Source organism: Callospermophilus lateralis, chromosome 6 (assembly GCF_048772815.1).
Source record: "Callospermophilus lateralis isolate mCalLat2 chromosome 6, mCalLat2.hap1, whole genome shotgun sequence".
Lineage (NCBI taxonomy): Eukaryota > Metazoa > Chordata > Mammalia > Rodentia > Sciuridae > Callospermophilus > Callospermophilus lateralis.
This window is the reverse complement of record NC_135310.1, coordinates 35,223,823-35,246,035: the sequence shown is the minus strand read 5'-3', so window position 1 is coordinate 35,246,035 and position 22,213 is coordinate 35,223,823. Positions and strand designations below refer to the sequence as shown.

General features: G+C 35.3%; 1 protein-coding gene and 1 non-coding gene across 18 annotated transcripts in view; one reads left to right on the top strand and one right to left on the bottom strand.

Moving 5' to 3' along the window:
* Epb41l2 (erythrocyte membrane protein band 4.1 like 2) overlaps positions 1-22,213 on the bottom strand; it is a 192,064-nt gene that overhangs the window by 92,176 nt on the left and 77,675 nt on the right. For all 17 annotated transcript variants that reach the window (XM_076858249.2, XM_076858248.2, XM_076858245.2 and 14 more), the window contains 2 exons: positions 16,381-16,865; positions 15,254-15,454 (listed from right to left, as the gene is read on the bottom strand). In XM_076858249.2, the coding sequence (XP_076714364.2) occupies positions 15,254-15,454; positions 16,381-16,851 (672 nt within the window). In that variant the 5' untranslated portion in view covers positions 16,852-16,865. The remainder of the gene's footprint in view (positions 1-15,253; positions 15,455-16,380; positions 16,866-22,213) is intronic.
* Positions 21,659-21,765, top strand: LOC143402732 (U6 spliceosomal RNA). Its single transcript, XR_013091788.1, has one exon. It is a non-coding gene; the product is annotated as a U6 spliceosomal RNA (small nuclear RNA).

Below are 22,213 nucleotides of genomic sequence, written 5' to 3'. Positions count from 1 at the left end.
AAGAAAACTGGAAAGATTCTGAGAAAAATATAATAAGAGTTTTAAAATATAACTTAGAGATATAGTTACTATTTCTCAAATCCTTACTATATAATGGTCATTGCACAAAACAAATCATAACCAGACAAATTCAGCTTCCAAGCAGAGTTAGAAAACAGCTGTCAATGCATGAACCCAACACATGATCTTAATGTAGAGTCTCTACTTCATTCCCCCTGCACGCCCTCACTAGAAAAAAAACTTCCCACCAATAGTAATCTTTCAACAAGGGGCTGATGGGCCATAGACCTGGGGAGCAGATGTCCTGCGAGGGAGTGCCTTGGCAGACAGTCTGTCCCAGCCTCTAAAAGCAGTTTTAACTCTTCTACACAGATGCTCAAGTTCAGCACTAGACCTACTGGGTCAGAATCTTCAAAGGCAGCATCTGGGCATCTGTATTTTTAAATTTTTAATTAGACTATTTTTAGAGCACTTTCAGGTTCACAGCAAACTTGAATAGAAAGTACAGAATTTCCCACTATCCACACTGCCCCCATCACACATGCATAACTCCTGCTCCCATTATTAGAAACATCTTCCACAGAGTAGTACATCTGTTACACTTAAAGAATCTACAATGACATAAGAACATTGCCCAAAAGTCCATACTTTAACATTAGGGTTCCCTTTTATTTTTTGGGTTTGAACAAACGTTTAGTGATATGTACTCCTTATTAGAGTGTCATACAGAGCAGACTCACTGCCCTAAAATTCCTGTGCCTCTTCCCTCCTTTTTTGCAGTATTGGTGATTAAACCCAGAGCCTCACACATGCTAGGCAAGTGCTCTACCACTGAGCTATATTCATCATAGTCATGTCTCTATTATTAAGAAGCTTAATGAAGATTATGACCATGAAGCACAGTGATACCTAGGTCAGCAAACAGAATAGTTCCAGAAAACCACCATCTGCCTTCACACACCAAATTCTTCATCTTTCAGTTTTCCATTTGGCAAGATCACATCTAATGGCATATACTCTTCAATCTTTCAAAGACTCCAATAAAAAAAGCTAAGATAATGAGGGAAGATTTCAACTGTTACACTTTTTATTTAAAATCCTTTGTAAAATGACCAATAAGCCAGATATGGTGGAGCATGTCTGAAATCCCAGCAACTTGGGAGGCTGAGGCAGAAATATCACAAGTTTGAGGCCCACCTGGCCAAGCAAGTGAGACCCTGTCTTAAAATTTAAAATAAAAAGGGCTGAGGATGTAGCTCAGTGCTAAAAGCATCCCTGGGTTCAATCCCAACATACTATGAAAAAGGGGGAAACACACACACACACACAATTAATAAACTGGTTAAATTAAAATGCATCTGACCAAACTTTAAAGACAACTACATTTGAGTCTATTTTAAGAAAGAAATCATCCAATGGAAAGACACAAACTTATACCTTACCACCTAAATTTCCGATTCTTGAATATGATGACAAGCAACTTCTGGGCAATTTAAGAAATAAATTTCAAATATCTCAATTTTTAAACACTGATTTATCAGAAGCAACAGTGTTTCCATTCAACTTAACATTTTTTTCATGTAAGTTTTTCATTCCTAGTAAATGACTAAGAAACTAAAGTAAAACAAAAGAGAAAACTAACAACAAAGTCTTTGTTCACCTTAGGAGAAGGAGGGTTGCTGGGTAATCTTAAAGGTCTTGCTTGACTTAAAATACACATACACATAAATTAATGCTACATAAGGGGAAAACTATAGCTCATCAATGAGAAACATGGAGATTCCGAAACGGGAACATTTGGATGTCTCCCAAAAAGGTTACCTTACTTGGTAAGTGTCCACCAGCTCAAAGATGCTAAAACGCCACCCCTCTACTACACCCCTCCCAAGTTTCTAAATTTTTCTACTTCTCTTGTCTTCATTAGTTCTACCATTTATGGTTCTAAGAATGAATAAGCATCTTCTTTTAAAATGCAAATTGTCTCAGAAAGCAGTGTTAAATAATCATTCACACATTAAAGTCATTTGCTCAAACTGATGATCTGCTCATTCATTACTTGGAAGCTTACCTTGCAGGTTTGAGGAACTACGAACTTTAGTTCCAAAGAGAAAAAAAAGTAGGCAGGAGGCACAAAATATTTTCTTTTTATTATAATAAAAAAGGAATAATTGAATATCCTCATGGAACTAGGAATAAAAAATGCTGAGAAGGAAAGGCACCAAGAAATAAAAAAACACACTGAATCTAAAATCCACCATAGACAAAGAAGAGCATCCCTTCTTCTGTGCTGCACAGGCTCCAAACAGGGCTCAGAAGAGATTATTCCTCAACAGTCTCACCAATGCTTAGTCCAGAAGTAGTTAATGAACAAAACACAAACAGTACACAAAAAATAATGGGACAAACCAAGAGCATAACAAACGAATGATACCTTTTAGCACTGACGCTCCATATCCATGGAGTTAACCAAGCACACAGAAAACACTTTGAGGGTAGAGGAGGGTGACATTTGTATGAACGTGACCCTTTTTTTTTCTTGTCATTATTCCTTAAACAATGCTGTATAATGACTACTTAGACAGCATTTACATTGTATTACAAAATATAAGTAATCTAGAGATGATTTAAAATATTCAGGAGGGCATACATAGATTACATACAAATATAAGCAGCTTGAGGCTGCTCAGATTTGGGTATATATGGCGGTCTGGGAACCAATCCCCTCAGACACCCAGGGACAAATATACTTAGAAAACACAAAGTAAAATTTTAAGCAAAATAGCATGTTCATCCCTTCATTCCCTAAGACTGACCTCCATTCTACTCAATTAAATACAAAGCCTAAATAAATTAGATTATCTAGGTACTTGCAAGAAATAACAAAACAAGGAAATGAAAACTTATGGAAAGTATATACCAAGGAAACAATGAACCATGTCAAAAAACAGACACTAATGAAGCTACTATAACAAATTTAAAGTATATAAGATGGCCAGAAACCTTCATGGTAACCCTGAAAGGTGCTAAATTCAGAAGGACAGCTCACTTTGCTAAACAAAGTAAAAAGTAGACTTACAATTAAAATAGATTGAACAAACACTATTAGCTCTGCTCCATATAGAAACTATTCTAAAATGATGGAAAGTGCATGTGAATCTGTATATGTACACATGCACACTAAATACACATGCCTAAGAATGGAATCAGCACCAGCAAAATTTCAGGAAGCAGATTGCAAAAGGGTAGAAGATAAAGAGTTTGTGTATTTAGAAGTTGATCAAATTATGCTATGTGTATACATGAGTATATATCAGAATGCATTCCAATTTTATATATAATACACCAATTTAAAAAATACAAGACCACCAGAGTATACAAAGAGTGTCAGGGGAGGGATGAGGAAATGGAAAGAGGAATACTGGGAACTGAATGGAGCAAATGATGTTAAATGCATTTATGAATATGTCAAAATGAATTCCACTATTATATATAACTATAATTCACTAATTTATTTTTTTATTTTGGGTAATTGATGGACAGAATGCCTTTATTTTATTTGTTCATTTTTATGTGATGCTGAGGATCGAACCCAGTGCCTCACACAGGCTAGGCAATCGTTCTACCACTGAGCCACAGCCCCAGCCCTAATTCACTAATTTAAAAAAGTAAAAATTAGAAAGAAAAAAAGAAAAAAGAGTGAGTGCATTCACATTTATGCTTTCTTTGCAACTTTTCTGTAAGATTTGGAAGAAGTGAAATTTTTAATTCATTTCGAGCCCCAGTGATGAATTGGCTTTGCAAGATGGAAAGATTTCTGGTAAAAGCCAAGCCAAGTAAAGCAATCCTGGGTCAAAAATGTTAATAGTGACCCAGAAAAGCATGACCTTCCCTTAAACAAAAGTTTACAGTACTATTATGTTATCCTTAACAGACAAGAATATATTAAATCTCTTCCTTATAACCCCAAGTTTCTACTATTGTCATTTTCAAATATAATAGTCTAGGTATTGCAGGGTTTCCCTGAATACATCATTCTTCAAAGTCCAAGAGTTCCTTCCTCATGATGAGATTTGCATGCCAAATCCAGCCTATAATTTGGTCCATCTGCCTTTGTAAAGTATTACCACTTATAAAAATAATATATCAATTTAACTCATATATACATATATATGTATGTGGGTATCTTAATCTATATAAAGCTTATCTAAAGAGTGAAATTCATACACAAGGGAAAAAAAATTTTTTTTACCTTCTCAGCATGAGTATATAAGAATAAAAATTATTTCAGAATACACAGAATATATTTAAACAAATACTACTGAGACCAAAAAATACTGTGAAATATAAATTCCTTAACATTCCATGATCTTAAAAAATAAATTATACCATGGACTAAGAGAGATTAGAACCTCAGCCACTAAAATAATTGTTTAGAAATGAAGATTTATGGTGTTTTCATCCAATTATTTTTTCACCCTGAACAGCAAGGTAGGGTGTAAGTATGTGAAGAAGTATAATTTCTTAAAAAGATGGAGAAATATAATTGTTAGATAATAAAGAAGCTGGCATAAAACTTCTAACCAAAGGAAACCAATTTTAAGTGTCTTTTTTTAAAAATTGCTGAGCATCACTCCCATGAAAATGTATTTTTAAAAAAGGAAAAAAATAGACAACTTATCTGGTGGAAACACTTTACAAAACAATTTTATTTCAAAAACAGTAAGCAGCAAACTTCTGGAGACTGGCACATTCTCTGCAAACTATTTGCTTAAAATGAATTATGACATTTGATTCATACAGGCTTTCTGTGCTACAAAAGATAGCTTATTACAGCATTTCTGCTTGACGTAAATTGCTGACATATGGAGGAAAATATAAATGAATATAACAAATCGGTCATGATAACACTCAAATTAAGTTTCCTCTGTGGGACTAACTAGACTGATGCAAGGAATCAGGCTCACCTTCAAAATAGGTTAAAATGGCATGTTTACAAATGAATCACATAATGATGAGATACAGTATGGTTGATAAGTAGAATGGAGATTTTTGTCCCGAGATTTAACCCTTCAGAATATGAGAGTAAAAAAAAATCATAATTTTTCTAACACAGTTTAGAGTTTTTATGTAATTGTTCCATAGTATAACTGAACAAATATTAAAATAGCAATTGGAAACATCATTAATCCATGTATTCATCATTTAGGCTCCGTGCATGAAAAATCTCTGAGTAATCTAGTGCTTTTCATAGACTATTGTGTTACATTGCATTCAATCTCTAGAGGCTCCAAATGTTAGTATATTATATTGTAAATATTAATGATAAATTCTGTTCATGTTTGCTTTTGCTTTTGTAGTGCTAGAAATTGAATCCGGGGTTTGATCCTTGAACATACTAGGCAAGCGCCCGGCCAAAACTGTTCAAATTACTGGATGAAAAGAACAGAATGGCCACCCAGCTCCAATTTTTGCGAGGTAAACCAAACACTATTCATGTAGAAGCAGGTTCTCAAATCCCTGTCTCCCACCATGTCAGAAAGTTTAGATGGGGGAATGGTAGAGGTAGGATCAGGGAAGAGAATAATGGGGCAAAACTTCCTGAACAGTTGCAAAATTAAAACGCTGTCAGTTAACCAGTTAACATCTTTAATTTGTTCAGGAATAAATAAGGTCAACAATATGGAGGAAAAGAGACTGTAAATAAAACAGTAACTGACAACAGACTGATTCTGAATTTAGTAGATTTAACAAGATTTTTATGTTTTCAACTAAGAGTTAATTAGACTATAACTTCTTCATTTGATAAACCATGACAAGGATTTGAAAATTTTTAATGTCTACATATTCTAGGTGAGAAAAATGTATCTAAGCAGATTTAAAAGTTACTCAATTTATTCTGAAATTGACTCCTCCCTTTCATATCTAACATTCAACTCTAAAGTAGTTTTTTATTACAAAATAGAAAAATAAATCAAAGACCTGGTTCCAGGACTCCTATTGATCTCTGGATAGAGGAAAAACTCCAAGTGACAAATTCCCAAGGATTTAGCATGCCTGGCAGAATGTGTGAAAAAGGGCCAATAAGAAAAGGATACTGTCGTCAAAATTACGTCAAGATGGTTACTCAGAAGTTACTTTCCAGTGTCAAGTTTAGTGCTTTCAAAATACCACTGATGTAGGGACTAAAAAGATAATCTCTGTATTTTGACTATCAAAAATAGGAAAGACAGAAAAGAGAAAGCATGTGGTAGAATTTCATGACTACTTAGAAATGAAACCATATCATGAGCAAGAGATGTACTTCAGTGGTAGAGCACTTGCCTAGCAAGCATCCCACCCTCAAAGAGAAAGAAAGCAAGCCATATCATTCTTCAATTTGCTCAAGAGAAAAGGATATATTATTACTGAAACAGGGCCAAGAAATAAGGTCTCCTCTTCCCAGCCTATATCCAACCAGCAAGCAATATGACCCAATGGCAATACCAGTTTAAGTGAAAGAATTCTTAGCTTTTGGAAATTTTGCATCCCCTCTACCCCAGGCTGTGAACTCCTACAGGGGTAAGACCATGTTGCATTCATTTCTGTTCTGCTGTAACACATAAGTTTAATAACCTTCCGTAGAAATGTAACAGGTTTTTCTTTTTTTTTTTAAGATTACTAATTAAATATATTTATTAAAATTACTTTTATTTATTAACAAATGAGTACGTTAAACAGTTATTTAATAAGAAATAATTAATGATACAGAAGATCACAGAGTCCTCTCCTGGCCCAATCCCATTATGACTATCTACCTCCTCACTAAGCTCTGCCTATATTCATTGCCAATTGCAGACCGTAACATGAGAAACTCACGAGACTGCAGCAGTAAATGGGCTCACTGCACCTGGATAAGGGGCACATTAGTACTCAAAGCTATAATCAGTCAATTCCTGCTGAGGCCATGCCTATACTTTCTCTATTCTTAGTTTTTCTGAATCGCTGCCTTATGGTAGAAATACCATTAGATAATATATGCCACTATAATGAAACTTGGGTTTTAATTGTTTCCTAGATATTTGTAGCTATTAAATGGATTAGACAGGAGGGGTTATATTCTCATTTCAAAGTCTATATGATTTTTCTTTGGGGTTCCCTCCTTTCCGAATCACTTTATTTTCCAATTTTGTTTATTCTCTATGTCTCAGCTCAAGAAGTCTTTCCTATTTCTTGTAGTACACTCAAATGTCTTCTTTATCTGAGCTCCTATGTGCCTTTAGAAAATGCCTCACATTTTATCATTCATGGTTTTCAAGAGTGTTATTGTTAAATTCTCAACTACTTGCCTGTCTGTTTATGAACAAACAATATTCTTAAGAAATGTGTCTTCTAAAGAATTTATCATCACATTTAACACAATTGAAAGTTTAAAATTATTGTTGAATGAGTGAATACATTTTACTCCTTCCATGGCCATTATAGAGACTAAAAAATAAATGTTTAATAGGATTTAAAAAGCAACAATTAATCTACTTGATCAAACTATTAGAACACTGCCACCTGTCTTCCGCAAAATAGGTTTTTCTTTTCTCATTTACTTAAGATCCTGAAATATTTCTACAAGAAGTTAACCTGCTGATTCTAAGAATTTGGAATTAATTCTCAGAGCAATGGCAGACAGAAGTAGCAACCATGAGGGAGGGGGTGGATTATATATACATACATATAAGTGATTTCTTTTTTAACTGAAGAGAATGGAAAGAAAATTAGGAACATAAATAAGCCAATCCTGTCATGTATCTTGGAAAAGAGAGACAAGAAACATAAATGTACAATAAAGTAGAAGAAAATAAATCAAAATTACTTTTTATGAGAAGTGCTTTGGGCAAAAGCCTACGTTAGTGCTCTATGCGAAGAAAAAAAAAGTTCTTTTTGTCAAGAAACTAACAGCAGTCCAGGTGAAGAAACACTATAAACATGAGAAAAATCAAACAATACAAGATTTTAGCAGCTGTTCAATACAACAATACAAGAGATTCTTTTCACAGGACAGCACATGATTAATTACCAAACCAATGGCACAAACAAGTTCAGAGGAAGAAAAAAAACATTCTGAGGGTTGGATTTGAGTTAAACATTGAAAGCCAGAGAAGAATTACGTGGTTGGGGAAAGCAGAATACAGAGATTATATGATCATAAACTTTTTAGAGGAAGACAGACAACTCATGATGTATTTTAGTAGAAGATCAATTTGACTACTAAAGGAAGGCACACAAAATAGTGGTATCAGAGCTCAAATAATGGCCTGAGGTCATACCTAACACCCCAGAGGGCCCATCTAAAATGTTAACTTGTTTAAAGTCCAAGTTCTGTTATCTTCTTCAGGCTAGACTAAAATTTCTATCACTCAGTTGGAAAAGACTTCTGTGCCATATAAATAAGTCACTTGGACAGGATTACCTCTTTAAATCCTTTTTTAAAGCTAAAGGGTAGATGGACAGACAGATGGGCAAAGACAGTCCATCTGGACCTGTGTCCTTGGAATTTCAAGTTGCATATAATGTATCCCAATTGACTTATTCCCCGTTCCCAAGTCACATATAAATCTGCACTGTTCTCTGGGATTTTATAGTGTGTCACAATTTCTGTATCTTCTACAAACATGTAGATAATTTAAAATTATTTAGTAAACCTAATAAGGGTCAGTATTATAATATGAAAGACAAACCTTGGAAAGTGAAAGTAGACATAGATGAACAAATAAATAAATAAAACACACTAGAAAGCAATGCTATCAAATTGGATTTCTGAGACCAGAACCAGACACAAGGAAGGCAAGACGACTTTGGCACATACCACTTTCTGATAAACACTTTTATCACCAGAACACTGAAGAAGACAGCCTACACTCTGACAGCCTTATTCATAACTTAGGGGGAAAAAATGGTTCTGACATTCCTTGTGTGGGCAAAAACAATGCCCTTAATTCTCAGACAAAATCAACACGTGGGAACACTTTTAGATGCCAGAGGAAAATTTGAGCAACTCTAACTCCGAATGCACATTCACTCATGATTTCAAAGGTTTAGGAACGTTCATGATTATTTTCCAAATCTAAGAAATATATACAGACTTATCAGTCATAGTAAAACCAAGCTTGATCCTAGAAATAGAGGAAGCAAATATTTTCATTCTTATGTGCAATCTGAGAATACTCGAAAAGACAAGAAGTAACTTCCTCAAGACATTCACGGAGTCAAAAGAAAAGTAAACATAGATCTGCCAATTTTGTTTTTTTTTAGTATCCATGGATTTAACTAAATCTTACTATATCTCTTTCTTAAAGGAAAGATCCCTGCTGTTTTAACACACTGAGTGTATAAACAAGTTCAAGCAGCAGTATCCCAAGAGTCCCATAACGAATCCCCTAGAGCCAGCATGCAGAACCCAAAAGACACCCTAAAATTCTTCACAATCAAACTCTGAAACCAAAGGAGCTTGTCACTTATCATTCAAATAACTAAAGAGATAAAAGTTGACATATTAAGGGGCTAGGAATATAGCACAGTTGGTAGAGTGCTTGCCTCACATGCACAAGGCCCTGGGTTCAATCCCTAATACCACCAAAAAAAAAATTCAAGAACAGAAATATAAAGTTACTTCATTAAAAAACAATCCTCAAGGGCTGGGTTTTGCCTAGTATGTGCGAGGTGCTGTTTGATCCTCAGCACCACATAAAAATAAAGGTATTGTGTCCAACTACAACTAAAAAATAAATATTAAAAAAAAACCTCATAATCCTCAGAAAGAAATTTTCTACAAAAATATCTGAGATTCAATTTGTCAACAGATAAAAATTAGTACAAAATGAAAACAGCAAAGATTTAGAACAAATACACAAAAAGACAAGATTAGGCTTTGGGTCAAAATTGCATGATTTGGTAACAGACCTACTGTTACACAAGCCAAAGATAACATTAAAGACAAGCCGTTTCCATAGAATTTTTTTTTTTTTTAACTTAACTAAGTACTATCATTCTCTAAAAACGCAATTACCCAATACTTATGGTCATTTATTATTTCTATCTTCTGGGAATTTTGCAAATCTGTGTGGAATTCTTTTATCCACTTAATATTAACCTATACTCTTTTTCCTCAAAAGTAAGGCTTTCAATGGGTTTTTAAAAACAGTGCTGTTCCTGGTCTCCTTCTGCAATTGTCTTTAATTCCTGAGGTTCACGAACAGAAAGAATAGGCTCAGATGGTACATAGGAGAAAGAACGCTGAACAGGAAGACATAAAATGTAGGCGGAAAGCCAGGCAAACACTTGTAATGCCAGCTACTCAGGAGACTGGTGGGAGGATTCCAAGTTCAAGGCCAGCCTCAGCAATTTAGTGAGACAGTCTCAAAATAAAAAATAAAGGGCTGGGAATTTAGTTCAGTATAGAGATCTTGCCTAGCACACCTAAGGCCCTGGATTCAATCCCCAGTACCACCACCAAAAAAAAAAAAGTAATTAATAAATAGTATAAAGGGCTGGAAATGTAGCTCAGTGGAAAACCACTCCTAGGTTTAATCAACCCCAGGTACCCAAAAAAGAAAAAGGTAGAAGAAAGCAAGGTGGGTGGTACACACCAATAGTTCCAGCTACTCAGGAGGCTCAGGAGCTGAAGGCCAGTCTGAGCAACACAGTGAGACCCAAATTTCACAAAACAGAAGAAGTAGGGATGGGAGAGAAAAGAGATGCAAATGAATGTACAGATACACACACACACACACACACACACACACACACAACACAAACATATGTACTTATTAATTATATCTATAAAGAAAGAATAATCTGGAAAGCAAAGGTAATGTTAGAACAACAAACAAAACTACCACCAAAAATCATACTAAGCATTTAGTATAGAAACATTTACATTAAATGGTTTAAAGGGGGTTTCTTTTTTTTCCACATAAAACTGTAATCTATAAAGACCATTGATATGTACCCCAACCAATGTAGTGAATTAAAAAAAAAAAAAAAAAAAAACCTTAAATTACTGCAGCTAGATAGCACTTTAGTATGTTCCAAATCTAAATGGCACTTTGACTTACTATGTCTTGTAAAACAATGACTTTAAAGCTTCTGTTACATTACTCCCAGCTCCTTTTTTTTGCTTTATGGATCAGTTTTAATCTTCTCATACTGGTACTTGAGGTCTTCCAAAAGCTCACTGTATTCCATAAGGCCCTTATAAACTATAAAGTTCATGCTTCTAATAGTTTCCCTTTACTGTTGTAGGTGCCCTAAATAAAGATAATTAGGTCCTCCTTCAGTGGGCATGCTAGGTCTGACTGAAAATTAGACACATACAGAAAGAAAAGAAGCAATAACTACCCTCATCTGAAAAGCCATGAGAGAAAATTAATCTTTACTGACAAATAGATGAAAACAAATATATTCTCCCAAACCAAATAAAAGTATTTATTTCCCAGATTATATCACCTTACTTGACTATTCACAAATTAATAGCTAAAATTTCCCGCAACATACTTCTTTAAATTATACTCAGACACAGAATTCTTGTATACAGCTATGGTAATGCAGATAAGCAGCATCAGCATATCACCCAATCTAAAAATGAGGAAATATGAAAGCACTCAGCCACATGATAGCTGTCCTCTGGGTCCCACTCCTGAAGAGGAAGGAAAAGTCATTCTGATGAGTAGCAGACCCAAACTAATGATACTAGGCAACCAGCAACCAGAAAACCAAAATGAGAAGAAAGTAAGGTTAAGCAGGAAATTAATTACAAAAGGGAATACAACTTAAAATTCTGCACTGTTATAACAGTTACTAGAATCCTGATAAATTATGTCACATATTCAGATATACAGTCACTGCTTAGAATTCAAGTGACCTGCTGGTCATAAAATTTGCTGTGGGATGGTGGCATCACTAAAATCTACTCAAATTCCATTTTGCTTTGTACTTGAAAGAGGTTTATTCAACACAGCCACTACAAAGCTTACATATCATGTATTGTCCTCAAAAGTGCATTTAATAATGGCAAATAAAAAAATAATCTATTAAATGAGAAGATGCTGTCTGTAAGTTAATATATTCATAAAGGTAAACTCCTATGCTTCCCCCAGTCAATTTAATTTTTGGTGAATTAAAGGACTAAGCTATTCCTTTTAACTATGGATACTATCTCAAGTCTGCTCTGGATAACACAAGTTGATTCCTTAGAAGTAGCAGAATCACAGAAAAGAACTAGTTGCACAGACAAGAACTTGCTTTATTTTCAACCATCCCAAAACGAATCAGACATTTAATAAATGCATGTTAAAGGTAGGGAAAGAAGGAAGTAGGCATAGTGATTAATATTAAACTTCATTAAGTATATTGGTCAATCCTATAGTTTAGAGATTTAAAGAACTTCAAAAATGAAAGGGATATTCTAGATAATCTGAGTTATCCCATATTCTACAGATGAAAAAAAGTGAGGCCCAGGATGTTGAGTAAATGACTCAAGGTCACATAAGAAGGAACAAGTTGGTTCTCAAACACCTACACTCCCAAATTCTAATATTGAGAGAAAAGACACAGACATCTGATTAAATACTAGTAACTGAATCAATTCAGAAAACAATTCTAATATTTTCTAGGATACTGATAAATTATGTTTTGTTGTTGGTGGTGTTGTTTTGTTTATTGATTGGTACTGGGGATTGAACTCAGTGGCATTCAACCACTGAGCCACAGCCACAGCCCTATTTTATTTAGAAACAGGTTCTCTTGAGAGAGAGAGAGAGAGAGTGAGAGAGAGAGAACTTATTAATATTTATTTTTTAGTTTTCGGTAGACACAACATCTTTTATTTTATTTTTATGTGGCACTGAGGATCGAACCCAGCGCCCCAAGCATGCCAGGCAAGTGTGCTACCACTTGAGCCACATCCCCAGCCCAGAAACAGGTTCTCACCGAGTTGCTTAGTGCCTCGCTGTTGCTGAGGCCGACTTTAAACTCTCAATCCTCCTGCCTCAGCCTCCCAAACAGCTGGGATTATAGACTTGTGCCACACCACACCTTCCACCATGTGAAGAGGCAGCATGAAGATAACATGACAAATTTTCTTTATTGTTTCTTACCCTAAGCCATATTCAGCATGTCTTTCTTCTCTTTCCCTCTCTGGGAGAGGAGAAAGTCTTGGGAAAGGACAAGAGGGGAGGGTTAGGAAGGGCAGAAAAAAAAAAGAAAGCTTTAAGAATTGCCATGGTCAGAAATGTGTCCTTCCAAAATTCATACTGAAGTATAATCCCTGTTGTAATGGATTAAGAGGTAAGCAGGGTCCTTAGGAAGTGATAAAATTCTCATGAACAGAATTAGTGCTCTCATAAGAGAGGTTGAAGAGAGCTGCCTTTTCCCTTCCTCCATGGAAGGACACAGCAATCACCCCACCTTCCACCATGTGAAGAGGCAGCATGAAGATGACATCTTGGAAGGAGAAAGCAGCCCCTCACCATACACAAACTTACTGACCCCTTGGCTTTCACTTCAGCCCTCCAGAATTGTGAGCAATAAATGTCTGTTTTTATAAATTATACATTCTAGGATACTTTGTTATAGCAGCACAAACCAACTAAGAACAAGGATCTTTCTTTTTCTTTTTCTTTGTACTGGGGATTGAACCCAGGGGCGCTTAACCCCTGATCCACATCCCCAGCCCTTTTTCAATATTTTATTTAGAGACAGGGTCTTGCTGAGTTACTTAGGGCCTCGCTAAGTTTTGAAGCTGACTTGGAACTTGCAATTCTCCTGCCTTAGTCTACAGAGTAACTGGAATTACAGGCATTTTTAATCCTCCTTTGCTACATTTTCTTCAACTTGAAATATTAGAACCATTATACCTAAGAGAAGTAAAATAAAACTCTAGATAGCTAATACAAAGCAAGGACTGAGAACTATTCATTTCCACACTTTCACACCTTGCAATATAATACACCTTCAAATATATGATAAACTCTTGTTCGATTAATAGAAATAAGATGTCTTTACCAAGTGAATATTTTCACTGTTTTTAAATATAACTCCTGTTTTAAATAAGAATTCAAGAAATTGGGGGAAATGTTTTTAATACTGAATATTAAACTAAAGACTAGCTCATGAGTAAAATCGGTCCCACACGTGGCAGACAAAGCTATGCAGTTCTGTGGTCAGGTTCATGAGCTCTACAGCCAAGATGCCAGGTTTGGATACCTGGCTCCACCAACAACTAGCTGCGAAACTTTGGCCAAGTTATTTAACCCCCTCCCCTTCACCTTTCTTGAAGCCTTACATTCACCTTTCTTGAAGCCTTACATTGAAATAACAATAATAAATACCTTACATTGATTCTTACAAATATTAGTTGAGATAATCCAAAGCAGTTCACACAGATTCTTAAACATTAAATTATAGTATACAATATATACATAAATTTAGTTGTAAAAAGTAACAATTTCTCTAACTGGCATAAAATTATAAGGTGCTGGGTACTTGAAATGATTACACTGGCCTATGTTAGCATCAGTACTAATGAATTACCTGTAAATCAGGTGTTTTTAACTAAATGCAACTAAATATAAAGTAGATTTTAAATAAATCTCTTTTCTCAAGATAAAAGTTCACTGCCAAAATTTCATTATTCTGAAAGACCAACCTACAACTATCATTTCTCCTTAAGTAAAACATTTTACAGCCAGGGGTACTATTCAAAACACGTAATGCCCATTCAGAACAGACATAAACCAGTACACATAACCAGTGAGTGCACAATGGCAAAACATCATCCCAGCTTATCCTCAAGATCAAGAAATACTGTTTGAGCCAGGCATGGTAGTGGTACCTATAATCCCAGTGGCTTGGGAGGCTGAGGTACAAGGATTGCAAGTTCAGGGCTAGCCTCATTAACTTAGCCAGGCCCTTAGCAACTCAAAAAGTCCCTGTCTCAAAATTAATGAAAGGGTCTGGAGACATGACTCAGCACAGCTGGGTTCAATTCCTAGTCCCTTATACCATCCCCCAAAAAGAGAAAGACAGCAAAAAAAAAGATATGCTGTTTGTCATGGAAATAATGTCCCTCTTCTGTGTTGTTTTTTTAAATGTAAAACTGCACCATACTGGCATACAGTTTGTTAACAAAACACAAAAATATACTTATTGTACCATGCCACAAAAAGGGCAGAATGTCTTTCATTCCATACAACAAGATAGCTCGCCGATTATCTCTCTGTCTCACCTCCAGGTCACAGCTGTATTCAGTGCCATCTAGGAGGGTCACTTTACACTGGACAGTTTTGGTCTTCTTGGTGGCTTTCTGAGAAGTCTTCTCTGCTTTCAGTTCATTAGTTTGCACTTCCTTGGTCTCCCTTGGTGCTGCCACTTCATCTTCCTGTATTTCCTTCACCTCTTCTCTCTCCTCCCTGACTTCTTCAGCAGGCTATCAAGGAGAAAACAATTAAGTACATGCTAAAGTTAACCAACTTGCAGAAGACAACATATTAAAAAGAAAATCTTTTTGTTCACCCTCACCCCCAGAGGGGGAGTCTTGCTATTGTTGCCCAGAATGGCCTCAAACTCCTGTGATCAAGCAATCCTCCTGCCTCAACTCTCAAGTACCTGCAATTAAAAGCACATGCCACCTAGCCTGGCTTAAAAGGAAAATCTTGAAGAGCTTGCTCAGTATTCAAACTATCATAAGCCTAAGATTCTAAAAAATTTGAAAATTATGCCATGAAGAATATTTCCCCTCATCCTCTTTCTACTGCCAATTTTCTCATTTTTTCAAGTTGGCCACTTTAGCATTAAATCCCTAAAAGAAACTATATCCTAGGAAACACAAATTAAATATCATGGAAATAACAGAATTTCCAATTAAAATCTCAAACCGCAGCAAAACTAGACTTCATTAGGCAACCTTTTAAAATGTACTATTTACTACTTATTACCCACTGAACACATAAATAAATAAGTAAATAAACAAACAAACAAAGGGAATATTATTTAAAACAAAAGGTAGCAGGAGTCTCAGAGTATCTGCTTAACCTTAACAGGAATCTGTAGGAACCTTTTAACAATCTGTACAGTATTTTTAGATGTTGTTTGGTTGGGTTTGGTTTTTTTGGGGGGGGGGTTGGTTTTTGTGGGGGGGGTTTGGGGTTTTTTTTTTTTGCTTTGTTTTATTATTTTGGAATTTGTTTCAAAAAGGAATGGCAGAAGTCTAAGGGAGACCAATCCGATACCTGTATTCCAAACACATTAAACCAAACCAATATCACAATGTAAGAAAACTGGAAATGATCCCAAACAGACCCTTTTCCTTAAGTGCTTAGGTTCTCATTCCCAATCACTTGCTCTCAAAGATACCTGGGTCTCAGCTTTGCTCACTGAAGGTTTCCCTTCCTTGATTTCCACCTTAATCTCCTGGTGTTTACTCTGAGCAGTTTCTTCGGCATCCCCTTTGGCCTGTCTCTCTTCTTCTGGAAGGGAAACCTCTTTATCTAAAATCTGTTCTTCCATAACAGCTTCAGTTGGCTCTTTTTTATCTCCTCCATCTTTGGCCACTACCAAATTATAAGACTTCTGTTTCTTGAGCCATGGGGGTATAAATCGGGAAATACCCCTGCTCTCAGATGTATCCTTCGCTCTCTTCTGGCGGCGTGGACTGCTTTGGCTTTCAGCAGGTGGTGGTGGCTGGGAACCTTTTTCCTCCTCTGTTTCAGATGACTGATGCTGCTGATTTTCTGCTACTTGTTTAGCTTTCTCCTTGGTCACATCTGCTCCCAACTGGTCAGAGTCCTTCTTCACTTCAGATGCAGAGCCAACTTCAGTAGTCATGGTCACAGCTTATACTGTAACAAAACAAAAGTCAAAAAATATTTTATAAAGTCTCCCAATTTTAGCCTGGTGGCAAGAAGAAGGGAAGGTTAAAGCAGGGTGGGAAGAGGAATGACAGAAATGAAATGGAGAAAGTACAAGTTAAGAAAGAAGGTTCATAAGCACAAGAGAAAATGGAGACTGCTTTCTTACTTTTAGAATTCTCTTAAAGAATCATAGAACCAAAACTAGCATCACAATATAAGTTCTGTATGGCTAGAACAAAAAAAAAAAAAAAAAAACAAGACTTAAGAAAGACTGATCACCAGGCACAGTGGCTCATACCCAGCTTCTCTGAAAACAGGTGGATCACAAGTTTGAGGCCAGTCTGTGCAACCTGAGACTGTCTCAAGATAAAAATTAAAATTAAAAAAAAAGAAAAAGAAAATATGACTGGGGATGTGTAGCTAGTGTAAAGTGTCCCTGGTTCAAGCCCTATAATAGGAAAACAAAAGGAAAGGGATTACTTTTATTTTGTTTCACTTACTTATAAACAATGAGCACAATAAATCCAATTTTTTAAGAAAAAAACTACTTCTGTGTATTTGGTAGCCTTTATACTGTAACATGAAAATGTTGTCAACAATGCTAAAAAGTATTGAGACACATTCACTGCATTTTCACATATTAAAACCAAAATCTACAAAAAAATGCTAAGTATTACAAGAACAAATTTTAAATGCTGGAGGCTTGATAGTAAGAAAATTAAAGTTGAAACAAAAATTTTTCTGTTTTATACTTTGATATTAAATCTTGTAATTCACCCATCAATATTTCAGTACAAAAGCTAATCTGGGAAAGGTACTGAAACCATAATCAAAACTCCAACTTTATCCAATCCAACCTCAAACACATTTTTCTTTGTATATTTGATTGTAAGAAAAATATCAAAAGGCCCTAATCCAAATGAAATAAAGATAATATGGGGGTCAAAATCTAATGATTGATCCTATCACATCTAATGAAAAGAAAGTTTTAAATTAAATCTAAAAATAACTACATGTCTAAATTTTACAAAAACAAATGGGGACTTTTCAAATGCAGCAGCACCACCAGCAAAAAAAAAGAATAGGCAGAGCCCATGGAACTACACTTCTCCCCTCTCTTGCTAATGATTCAAGTATTCAAAGTTGGGGCACTGTGGCCAATATAAGTGGTACAAATTTAAAAGGCAAAACAAAAAACAACAAAACTAAAGCACACTTGTTTTAAAGCAAATTTTAGATATAATGCAATGCATATACCATAAAATTCATGCTTTTAAAGTACACAATTAGTGGTTCTGAGTATATTCTCACAAGATTTTGCGACCACTGTTATCAATTACAGAACATTTTCATCATTCCAGAAAGAAGTTCTGGACCCTTTAGTAGTCACTCTCCACTCCTCTCTTCCCCTGTCCCCTAACAACCAATAATCTATTTTCATGTTTCATGGACTTGCCTATTATGGATGCTGCAAATATCATAAATCATACAAGACGTGCCATCTTTGCTTGGCATGTTTTCACAGTTCATCAACAATGTGGCATGTATCACTGCCATATTTGTTTCCTGAAATACTACTCACATCTTCTGAAAATCATATATCCAACAGATAATAATATTTTGCTATCCAGAATATATATAAGAAGAAATTTTTGTAACTCAAGAATAAAAAGACATAAAACCAATTTTTAAAATTGGCAAAGGTTTTAAAAAAGACATTTCTCTAAAAAAATATACAAAAGACCACTAAGCACATGAAATGATGTTCAACATGGTTAGTCATCAGTTATAAAGCAAAACTATTATGAAACACTCCTCAAATCCACTAGGACCATTATAATCAAAAAGACATAGTAGAAAGTATTGATGAGGATATGGAAAATCTGGAATTCACAGCATTACTAATAAGAATGCAAAATGGTACAACTACTTGAGGAAACAGCTTTCAAAAATTTAAATACAGATTTACCATATCACCCAGCAAATTCTATTGCTAGTTATATACCTAAAAGAAAACATCTGTTTGTATATGAAAGTTCAGAACAGCCTTACTCACCAGTGCCTATCAACTGATGAATAGATAAAATGTGACATGTCTAAAATAGAATGTTATCCAGTTAAAAAAAAAAAAACGAAACATGGTACATGGTACATGCTACAGCATGAACAAACCTTGAGGTTTGGAGGTTCTAGAAGTTATTTTAAAGGCAATAAGACATCACAGCAAGCTCTTTAATCAGAAGAGTAATTGTAATCAGATTCTTATTTCATTTTTTTCACATTAACCACATTTATTTCAAATTAATTTGTCTTTTGAAAGCACCAATATATGACACTCTTTGGATACATATATTTGGTGTGTCTTCAAATTTGTCACTTTATGTATTATGTTCTTTTCTTTACTCTCCTTTTTATAGAATTTCTTTTTCCAAATTATTGAGATTAGTGAATTTTAGACACTTCAGTTTAACAGTGCAGTCTGTAGATTTTCTTTTTAACCTCAGTTAAAATACATCCCACTTTTTATAGGCTTATTGTTATGTAAATGACTTCTAAAAATCTGCATATATAACACTCTAACCTGACCTTACTCTGGACTATTGATATCTGAGTGGAGAGAGAGTCTCCCCTTGCTAAATTGCTGAGGCTGGCCTCCAACTTGGCGATCCTCCTGCCTCAGCCTCCTGAGTCCCTGGGATGACAGGTATGCACTGCTGTGCCTGGCCCCTCAGGTCTCTTACAGAAAGGTGCCTTCCCTCCGAGTCAGAAGAATTCTTATTTCAAATTGTCCAACATGGTTATAAAGTAAAGACTGAAACGAAAAAACATCTGGGAGATTGCTACAATAATTCAGACATGGTTTTGTACTATGGAAGAAGTGGGGTAAAGCAAAAGAAGTAAATCTCATGGTAAAAATGTAGTAGACTGGAAATGATTTGGGGGTCTAAATAAATATACAAAGTCAAGGATCAAAGGAAGGTTGTCCCAGGTCATGGGCCAATGGGGGAATAGTAGAACCATCCACGGAAATACTGCACACCTGAAAAGTGAATCTTGTCGAGACTTTTAACATTTTTTTTTAAGGTGGGGGTGCTAATTAGAGATTGAACCCAGAGGTGCTCTACCTCAGCCTTTTTTATTTTGAGACAGGGTCTTGCTAATTTGCTAAGGCTGGCCTCAAACTTATGATCTCTTGACTCAGCCTCCAAGTTGCTAGTAGTATATACCACTACACCTGGCTCAATTTTGAATCCACTGCAATTGAGAAGTTTGTGGAGATGTCTAGACACTAGACACAACAGGTTTTGAAGGAGGCTGGATATGCACTAGAGATGCTACTCAGAAGTTATGGCCATATGGGTACACGGTTGCAAACATGGATGATACTGACTTTACCTGGAAAAACAATGTCACTTGATCTTAAGAGGATCATAACAAGAACACTTATCATAACCCACAGATGATGAAATGGCATGAAGGCCATATATATATATACACTGAGGCAGGAAAATCGGAAACATAATGTCCTTGAGGGTACTGTTATAAAAGAGGGAACAGTTAAGTATCATACCCACATGCCCAATGGTACTTCTCATTCTTAGGCATTTAAAATGCAAAAGCATATCTTCTAACCAAACACACTTAAACTGGCTCCATACTGCACAGAAAATCTTTTTCCCTTTTTAACATATCATTTTCCATGCACATTTAAGAGAAAAATATTATTTACATTAGTCATGAAATAACCAAAGTTGACTTCTAGCATATACTCTCTAATTAAATTCTGAGAATTGAATAAAAACCCTGGTAAAATTGGGAAAAAAAAAAATGTCCCAACCCTTGTCTAAGCTAACCAAGATAAATTGACAGCTCTTTAATTACTCTGGTTGTAAGAAAGTATCTGGGGACTAATCAAAAACACCTGAATTTCAGCCAAAAATTTTAAAGGCAATAAAATATAAAACCAAAGTTTCCCCTATAAGGTTCATAGTATTAATAGGTGTTTATACTTCAATCACAGGAGGTACTACTCATATCTTAATGTGTCAGGACCATGCTGCTACTCAAAACATCTTACAAAGTAGATATTAACTTACTTTTGTAAATAATAACCAAAATATAAGTGATTTGTCCAAGACCACTAAATGAATAACTGCACAGCTGTGCACATTGCCTCACTAATACCTCATAATGCAATCCCAATCCCATTACACATGAATGATCTAATTAATCAGAGCCCCTGCTCTAGTCTTCAGCAAAGATTCATGCCAGTTTGTTAAAATGACTACAGAAGAACATGAATGTATTCTGTGATTTACTATAAGTAGCCCTTCCCCCCATAAGAAATTTACAAACCAATATCACATTTGAAAGTTATATTGAAAAATATTTAAAAGTTAGCCATGTGATCAGAACCAAACTATGAACAGAAATTGAAGACAGAGTGCCAATACAGAGAGAAAGAACACAGATAAACTATACCCGTTGTGCCTCCTAGAGTTGTCCTCATCAGTACCACTGTACTCGCAATTTTAAGTTTCAAGAACCTCAGGGTTGAACAGTGTTACCCATCCAAATGGAAGTAATAAGACAGTAAACAACAGAAATGGCTAATTGGTTTCAGAATACTCAATAATAAGGGTAGATAAAAGTATAAGTAAGTAAGCATATTCCTATAGTAGTTTCAAGAGCTCAATAGAGCTCAAAACCGAAGATTGTCTTTTTGTTGATAAAATGATTTATTTAACAATTTGCCACAATTAATAAAACATGATAATACTGTGCTCCCTTCAGCAGCACATATACTAAAATTGGAATGATATAGAGAACATTAGCATGGCCTATGTGCAAGGATCATAGGCAAATTTGTGAAGTGGTCCATATTTAGGAAAAGAAAACACAATGGTAACTGATTGATTTAAAAAAAAAGGTTACTAATGATTATTGAATGAATATTATTAAATTATCTAGTCTAATATTTTCAATATGATTTTATCAGGCTCAGACACTGAAATATCCTAAGATAACAAAGTTAGACAAGCAAAGACAAAATGAGCAACTCACTGCACTAATCTTTAATTACAATTACCCAAAATCCATCATCAATATAGTTATAAAACATACCAAGTAAAGACCTTCCTACTTATTACTAACCAAAAAGAATAATGCTGTGAACAGTCAGCCCATTAGACAAGTATGTGGCTTTGTCACAATTACCATGTTGGCATGCTCCATCTGGGTTGATAAAAAAATGTTGTTATTCTGACAGCTCCATGAGAAAAAGTATGCATCATTTAACATGCATCCAAGCAGAAAACCATCATCAGTAGAGGATT